Here is a 9,505-nt window from a genome sequence, read left to right as displayed (position 1 = left end):
CGAAGAATGGAGACAAGACAGGCTTTCTGATCAAGTCTCGTTTATTGAACATCTACACAAAGTTTTTATAGTGAGGAGAGGGGGAAGTTGGCAGGGATAAATCCATTGAAGTAGAGCAATTCAATTAACAGAATGATTATCACAATAACACCACACCAATTGATCACAGAGTAAATTCCATAGTAACACCACAATTCTATATAGCAGGTTATAAATCAATTAAGAGGTTACACTTGTATGATTACAGAGTAATACCAAAGTTTCTTAGCAATTACATGAGAAAATGAGGGAGTCTCTCAAGTGTTAAGTGCCCAGGTTAGAACAACATGTTTGTGAGAGGCTTTCAAATATAGTCATCTGGTTAATCTCAAACCAGGCCAGCCTTGATGTCTGAAAAACAGCTTTGCCAGGAATCAGGTCTTGCTATTTCCTGGGGTAGGGGCCTACAGCTCCCGACAGAATGATACACGTGTTTCACTGACCTGAGAGAAAAAGGTCAAGGATGAGCTGGAAAGGGCTTGGGTCTGTAATGACATCCTCAAGCAACCACACTGGTCTGTCTACCTATTTCCAGATTCCATGTCAGATCAGAAAAATGAACCCCTGTGGTCAGGTTCTGCAGGGGGGTTCTGTAGTATGCAACCTTACCTGGTACTTCTGACATCAAAGGCCACACACAGACCCTGCCCTGACAAGGTCATTAATAGTTTGAAAGCGCAACTTTTTCTCTTGTATATTTTTTTATTCTTACTTCTATTAAGATTTCCCCTAAACTGTCATGTATTCTCAGTATTGATGAAATAAAAAAGAATAATGGATTCCAAAATGTTATTCATTAACCATAACATTTGTTGGAAAAAAAAATTGAAATACCTTGATGAATGCTGTAAGAACTCTGCATTTTGATAGAAAACTCTGTTTAAAATGTTGATTTAGATTTACTGTTGGAAAAAAAATGAAATACCTTGATGAATGCTGTAAGAACTCTGCATTTTGATAGAAAACTCTGTTTAAAATGTTGATTTAGATTTACTTGCTAAGCTTGCCTGTTCTGCCTGATTTGTATCTACCACACATGGATGATTAACCTAGTTGAAATGCTAAGAATTGAAGTGCTGTAAACCTCCTTCCTGGACCCTGGACCCCTGACTCAGTTGATTTACAATGTGTCCTGTAGGCCTGTTTGCACATACCAGATAACCGATAAGGAACAAAGAGAGGGAAGTTGCACCAGGCTTACACCAGATCTACCCTTCCTGGAAAAGATGTTTAACCGAAACTATAGCTTTTAGAAGATGTTTGATCAAAGTGTCTGCTGAGGAATGCTTTTTGTGTAATGACTATGTGGGCCTATATAATCTGTACCTGAAACTGAATGGGGGTCGATCGTTCTGACCAGACTTGCATGTCTTGGGAAGCCGGTCGACCCCAGCTAGCTGGAAAGTAAAGACTCTGCTTGATTTTTACATCTCCAATCCCGTGTATTTGTTACCTGGAGGGGACCCATCGAGTCACGGACCCTAACACATTCAACTTTATTTGACTTTTTAAAAATAAAATGAAAAGTTCTATCCAACAGTACTATGAAATGTGAGAATGTTAATTTCTCTTAAACTTTGCTTTCAATAACCAAGATTGTGGAACATAGTTCCACTTTTCAGTACATACTAAATTAGAGAGGAAAGAATATACTTTACAAAATATCAGGAAGGCATTAATTATTAATAATTATTGTAACTTTTACAAATAAAAATCACAAGTATGCTTTAGACTAATGCATTAATTGCATATCATATTTGCTAACAACTCAGTTATGGCTTGCCCTCAGCTAGGCAGAGGGTTCCATTCCTAAGTTTTAATGAATGTTATCCTGAAGAATTTAGAATACCTCAAGTATAATGCAACTACTTAAAAAATCTAAAAGTGTGTATAGCAATCCAATTGCTTATAAAATAAATGTAGCAATGAACAGTGTGTAAATGTCATCATTTGCAGCAGTCTGTCAACTCCATCTTTTACCTGACTACACATCTTATCTGTATCATTAACTTGTTTTTCTAAAATTATGTCCACCTTCCAGCTGCAAAAGAAAATCAAAAGAAAAATATTAAACTATGGCTATTTTAGGAAAAAGTTCTTACCAACTAAATGGAATGAGAAAACTTACTTGGTTTCCATTTTATTATCTAGAACATTCTCCCTTAAAAGAGCTCATGTATTAAGGGCTCTGAATGATAGTTGCAATTAATTACATGTTTATTTCTAACTATAAAGAGATACTATATTAATTCAATTGCCTATTAAAAGGTGTGCTTAAGGAAAGGAGAAGAGTCATGAAATTTAAATTCTAATTAGCTTTATAATAGATTACAGAGTACCTGGGAACTTTTTCCACAAATTATGGAAGTGAGAATTTTTTAGAAAACAATGGAGCCTGTGGACCAGGGATGTGAGTCACTGGTACACTGCTTGTCTTGCATGCATGAGGTCCTGAGTTCAGTTCCCCACCCCTACAAATAATAGCAGTAATGATGGGGCCAGGAACTTGCAATGAGAGAGGCTGCCCCTGGAAGAGCTACCTAAAAAGAGCTGAGTTGGTATGTTTAAAGGAACTGTTGACCATGACCTGGGTCAATGCAACTGTCCTTTCCTCTGACAAATGCACTGCAAATTGCATTGATCATAAATGTACTTCAGTGGGACCACATCATCTCTTAGCACAACTATCTCCCCGAGGAAGGAGTGAGCCAATCTACTGAAATCTACTTATACCTACACACACACACTTTTGCTTAGAGAGCAGGCTTTGGCGTTACCTGGCATCTAACTATTAGAAATTAAAAGGAGAGTACCCCTGGAGCCTGTTCTCGACACCATCACTACTAGACCCAGTCACCCTGTCAGACCTACCTGTTCCTCCACCCAGAGAAAAGCACTGGCTCAAAAAAATCTATCAGGAGACTGAGCAGAGACCCTAGAGTCCTAAGTATTGCAGGCAACACACCCACCACCACCACCTGTACTTTGTTCTGGCCAATGTGACAAGTATGCTTCTAGCACTTCTCGAATCTCTCCAAATCATCCCTGGTAACTGAGGAAAGAGGAAACTAAGCAAGGGCAAAAACACGCAGTTTTTTTTTTTTTTTGAGACAGGGTCTCCCTATAGCCACAGCTGGTCTGGACTCACTATGTAGACCAGGCTGACCTCAGTCTTACAGAGCTCCAACTGCCTCTGCCTCCCAAGTACTGGGATTAAAGGTGTGTGCCACCATGCCTGGCCAGGACTCTCCTTTTAAAAACATGTTTTCAACTTTCTAGAAGGCTTTATCTTTTAAAAGCTAAGTAAGGGGGTGGAGAGATGGCTCAGTTGTGAAGAGCACAGGCTGCTCTTATAGAGGACCTGAGTTCCATTCCCAGCACCCACATGGCAGCTAACAACCATCTGTAACTCCAATTCCAAGAGAATCTTGAGACCTTCTTCTGACCTCTGTGGGCATTGCACAACACAGGTACACTTACACACATGCAGGCAAGACACTCATACATATAAAATAAAAATAATAAAATATGTTTTAAAAAGCTAAGTAAATTTACCACCCCTCTCAATGCTATTGAATATAAAGCATTTTAAATAAGTAAAATATTTGAATAAATAAATAAAAGGTTGATACTCTAGGAAGATATCCACGATCAGTCCATGGCTTCACACACCCCTAGCATAGCAACCATACTGCCACCAAGAGTAACTCCAAAAGGGAGACCCATAGATACTTAGACACCAATGCCTGAGTTTATGCATGATAGACTCATCCTTAATCCCACACATCCTTATTTTTTGAAGTAAATATTAAGGAAAGAAAATGAGAAGAGAAAAACTGAGTGAGTCAAAGTTATCTATTTCTATGTTTGTGCATGAACATGTGTACACAGGTGTACTCTTGGGCATACATGTGGAGGCCAGAGATTGATGTCCTCACATGTTGGATGTCTTCCCTATTCTGTTTCTGCATTTTTTTAGACTGGGTCTCTTCTAGCTGTTTTTAGACTGTCTAGCCAATGAGTATACCCCACCCTGAATCTACCTACCCTTCTCCCCCACCCCACCCACTGCTGAAGATACAGACTGCAGACATGTGCTGCTGTGCCTGGCTTTTATGTGGAGGCTGGGGATCCAAATCAGGTCCTCATATTTATAGAGCAAATACTTTACCCACTGAGCGGTCTTCCCAGCCCTCAAAGTTACACATTTCAAAAACTATTTTCTCATTTTAATTTTTAAGTATCTTAGATAAACTTTGTCTCTATTAGTCCGAATTAATGAGTTGCAAGAGGATGTCTTTTCTCACTACCTGCAATTTGCTCCTGGACCTCACATTTTATCTCCTTTTTAAAGTTTTTGAATTTATTTTAATTTTATGTGTATGAGTGTCTTGTTTGCATGTAAGTAAGTACACCACATAAGTGCAGTGCCGGCAGAGGCCAGAAGACAGCGTCCAATTCCAGGAGTCCTGGAACTGGAGTTCCAGATGGTTGTGTGAACTGCCATGTGGTTGCTGGGAACTAAACCCAGGTCCTCTGTAAGAGCAGCCAGCGCTGTTAACCACTGAGCTATCTCTCCAGCCCCTTGTTTGTTTATTTATTTATTTATTTATTCTTTTATTTATTTTGAGACAGGGTCTCACATAACCCAGGATGTCCTCAAACTTTCTATGTATGTGAGGATGACCTTGAATTCCTGATCCTCATGCCTCTACCTCCCAAGTGCTGGCTCTCTCAATTTATTTTAGCTGTGTACTTTAACATGCATAATAAGAAAGATCTATACAAAGTATCTAGTTTATTATCTCATTTTTTTCTCTTCCAGTTATAGTCTTTCTTGGCCGTTGGAAGACTGGGGCTGACTGAAGTGAACCAGATGAATGCATTAAACAGGAAAACTTGGTAATTTTAGAGTAAGGGCAGTGGGAGATTTTGAAGTACCAATTTTCTTTCTCTATATGTTTTCCCTTCCCCTTTTCAAACAGGCTCTTTACTTTCTTCCCTTGGAGCTTTGTAATAAGCTCCTAAAAGTCTAACATAAGGGCCACAAACAAAGTGGGCTATGTTAAGACAAGAGGGCAACGGGTGGACTGTTGTGGGGAGCATCTGCTCCCACCACAGAGGCCAGTGGTTCTCTTGCTGATTGTTGCCATGTATAGGAATGAGAGCTGAGTACTGGTGAACCTTACTCATATTTTATGAAAGCCTCAAAATCTGCATTCGTAAACATGAAACCTCTGTATGTTTTCCCATGCCAACTCATTTAAATTTTACAAAAGAAAATATGTGTCAGGATTCAAACTCAAGGCATTGGCTAGACCCAGTCCATGGGATTACTGTCTGTGAGTTTTGTCTCAAACTCACTAGAGAATATTAATGGACAGGTTTCCCTTTACCTAATAATAATGATGGAGAGAGGCCTCCTCTCAAATCAATGACTATTAAGACTTGCACTTTAACACTAAGATGATGCAGATCTTATTTACACATCAAGGATAACTCTATTCAAGCTGAGGCAGGTGGGATGATATTGACACTGAGCCCTACTAAGGCAAGGATACTGAGAGTTGAATGAAAGTCCTTAATTGTATTTTCTCTAGAACAAAGCCTTTCTACCCAGTCTTCTCTGTATAATGAATGCTCAGCAGCATGGTAGACATGGGTGAGAACTGCATTTATTAACTGCAAGTACTTTTGATCTTTCAAGTATAACTAGAGCAAGCCATTTGACTTGTGGCTTTATATTATTTATAAATAAATAATATAAATAAATATAATAAATAATTAATGAGAGTAACTCAGGTTTCGTATTTCAGTTACTGGGAGCAAACCAGTTCCCCACCCTTGAGCCCACTGCCTATCCTCTCCCCATTTCAGCAGTGCCCCAATAATACTTTGTCATTCTAGCCTACCAGGGCAGGAACACAAAACAGCATATTAGCTATTTTCTCCTATCAGGAATGTGGAGGGAGGGACAGAGACCAGACCCACAAGCATTTCAATGTCTGTAGTTTAGTCTCTGACAGGTGACCTCCCAAAAGCAAAGTGGCAGCCAGTGTGGCCCCATGGTCAGAACTAATGAGAAATCCACACAATATCCTCTCAAATCGCTTTTCAGAAGTACATGAATTTTATATTTGTTGAAATTAGTTTTCTTTCCTTCTTGAGACAGGAGCTCCCTGTAGCTCCAGGTGGCCTAGAATCACTATGTAGATCAGGCTGGCTGCAATATCACAGAGATCCTATGAGATTGCCTGTCTTTGCCTCCCAAGGGCTTGGATTAAAGTGTGCATCATGATATTCAGCTTCTCAGTAGTTGCTTGCTACTAAAAGACTATCCCTGGGCTGGAGAGGTGGCTTACCAGGACCCAGTTTCAGATCCCAGCACCCACATGGCAGCTAACAACTGTTTATAACTCTAGTCCAAAGGGACCTAGTGCCCTCTTCCAGCCTCCATGGGCTTTGCATGACACAAGTACACTTACACACATATGCAGGAAAAATACTCATACACATGAAATTTAAATAAATAAATAAATAAATAAATAAATTTTTCTAAAGGCTAGCCCTTACCCATGGCATGGAAGGTTGTCCCACTTTTGGTAGGCTCAGATACTGTAATTATCAACGGTTTGCTTACACCTGAAATCCCTTGAATCTAAAGGCAAAAGAAGTAAAAATTAGTCAAAAGAGTATTCACTGATTCCAAAGCAACTGCTTCCCAATCTTCTTTGTGATGAATGTAAGAAATAAGCTGAAACCTAGAACTGGGTCTTCACCTTAAGCTCTCTCTCTCTCTCTCTCTCTCTCTCTCTCTCTCTCTCTCTGCTATATAGTTCAGGCTAGCCTCCAAGTCCCTATCATCCCTCCCTGACAAATTGCTGGGATTCAGGCCCCCAACCTAGTCAACCTTTTTACTTTGAAACTCCCTTTCACATTGTTTCAAAACCTTTTGGACCAGCAAATTGTCTTTTGCATGTTTATGGACAACAGAGCTCCTTACTTATAAACTAGACTGGCATACCCTATTTGGAAAGAAGGGACTCGCCAGCAAGATATGGATTACTTTCATACCTACAGTGAAGATCAAGGAGTCAAGGCCCAGCCTTCCCAGCATGGCAGGAATTGTCTTCCTTTCTTAGACTTTTACTCCATAAGTAACAAAATCTGCTACCAGAATGCAAGTAGTCAGGGAGTAATAATTAAACTATCATAGCTAAATAGTGTGTGGTCTCATTTAGTCATCACAGTAACATGTCAAGATGGCTGCTGCCAGTCTCCATATCTCATTAAGTAGGAAACTAAAAGGCCAGAACAATTAAGCAGATTACCTATGGTTCATGCACCTGGTCAACATTTAAACCTAACTCCAAATCTTGCCCTCTTATCTACTAGCTATTTTTGAATACACAACAAACTGTTGTTGAGTTTTCAAGTCACTTATGGAGCATGCTGCAAAGCAAATGGCTCTTTAGAAATTATACTTCTGGGACTGGAGAGGTGGCTCAGCCATTAAGAGCACTGGCTGCTCTTGCAGAGGACCCGGGTTTGGTTCCCAGCATCCACATAGTAGCTAACAGCCATCTGTCCATAACTCCAGTTCCAGGTGGTATGACTCCCTCTTCTGGTCTCCACAGGCATTGCACAACAGGAGCGCCTTTACATACATGCAGGCAAAAACACTCATATACATAAAATAAATAAACTTTTAAAAATTATACTCCTTACCTGCTCACAGGATTTAGGAATAATGATAGGTGCAACATATGGTTCTTCCGTCTTGGTATTAATTACATGGCCATATACAAGAATAACGAATTTCATAGTCTCATGGTTAAGAGCCATTTCATTATAGTTTGACAGAGTCTCCACATACACGTTATTGAACATCACACACTTCTGAAATTTTAATTCCTACAATGAAATTGTATTTGTTCTATAAATCCAACAAATGAATATAAGATATCAAGTGATCTGAGTTCCTTGAGAATATCAGAATACACAAAGACCCTGGCACTGACAGAATTTCTTTAGAGTTCAGAATGGCCTCTGCAAGTGCAAGGCTTTGTTATTGCTTCTTGACCCAATAAACACCAGTTGCTTCTTGACTTCAATAAATGTCATCAATCATATAAATGGACTCAAAGACAAAAACCATATTGTCATCTCAATAGATGCAGAAAAGGCTTTTGACAAAATTCAGCATGCATTCATGATAAAAGTTCTAAAGGGAATTGGACTGGAGGGAACATACCTCAACATACTTAAACCTATATACAACAAACCCACAGCTAACATCATTCTAAATGGAGAAAACCTGGAAGCATTCCCCTTGAAATCAGGAAGCAGACAAGGATGTCCACTATCTCCACTCCTTTTCAATATAGTGCTTGAAACTCTTGCTAGAGCAGTAAGACAAGAGAAGGAAATTAAAGGAGTACTAATTGGAAAAGAAGAGGTCAAATTATCCCTTTCTGCAGATGATATAATATATACCTAAGAGATCCCAAAAGTTCCACCAGAAAATTCCTAGATTTGATCAACACTTTCAGTAAAGTGGCAGGTTACAAAATTAACCTACAAAAATCAGTGTCCTCTCTTTGTACCAATAACAAGCAATTGGAGAAAGAGTACAGGGAAATGCTCCCATTCACAATAAGCAAAAAAAAAATCTTGGAATAAAACTGACCAAAAACATCAAAGATCTCTGCAATGAAAATTTTAAATCTTTAAAGAAAGAGATTAGAGAGGACACCAGAAGATGTAAGGACATCCCATGCTCATGGGTTGGAAGAATTAATATTGTGAAAATGAACATCATACCAAAAGCAATATATAGATTCAATGCAATCCCAATCAAAATCCCCATGACATACTTCACAGAATTAGAAAAAAAAATCCTTAAATTGGTATGGAAGCACAAAAGACACCAGATAGCCAAAGCAACCCTGAGCACAAAGAGCAACACTGGGGGTATTATTATACCAGATCTCAAGTATACTACAGAGCTATAGTCATAAAAACAGCATGGTACTGGCACAAAAAAATAGACACATAGATTAATGGAACATCATTGAAGACCCAAACCTGAGTACACACAATTTCAGCCACCTGATATTTGACAAAGGTGCCAAGAACACACAATGGAGGAAAGACAGCATCTTCAACAAATGGTGCTGGCAAAACTGGATAAGGATGAAATTAGATCCTTATCTTTCACCTTGCACAAAAGCCAACTCCAAATTAATCAAAGACTTCAATGTGAAACTGGAAACCCTGAAACTATTAGAAGAAAATATTGGCAGCAACTAACAAGATACAGGTGTAGGAAAGGATTTTCTAAATCAGAGAGCAGTTGCTCAGGAATTAAGGTCAACAATCAACAAGTGGGACCTCATTAAATTAAAAAGCTTCTGTACAGCAAAGGAAACCAGGAAGTGAAGAGAAAATCCACAGAGTGGGAAAA

General features: G+C 39.1%; 1 protein-coding gene across 1 annotated transcript in view; it reads right to left on the bottom strand.

Moving 5' to 3' along the window:
• Window positions 1-6,601: 6,601 nt before the first annotated feature.
• Slc9c2 (solute carrier family 9 member C2 (putative)) overlaps window positions 6,602-9,505 on the bottom strand; it is a gene marked incomplete at its 5' end in the record, with an annotated part of 47,921 nt that continues 45,017 nt past the window's right edge. The window contains 2 exon segments of the mRNA XM_008839138.1: window positions 6,602-6,697; window positions 7,768-7,953. Coding sequence (XP_008837360.1) covers window positions 6,602-6,697; window positions 7,768-7,953 — 282 coding nt within the window.

This window comes from Nannospalax galili, unplaced genomic scaffold (genome assembly GCF_000622305.1).
Source record: "Nannospalax galili isolate Female #2095 unplaced genomic scaffold, S.galili_v1.0 scaffold2399, whole genome shotgun sequence".
NCBI lineage: Eukaryota > Metazoa > Chordata > Mammalia > Rodentia > Spalacidae > Nannospalax > Nannospalax galili.
Note: the sequence above shows the minus strand (reverse complement) of the source record. Positions and strands in the feature narration are given on the sequence as shown.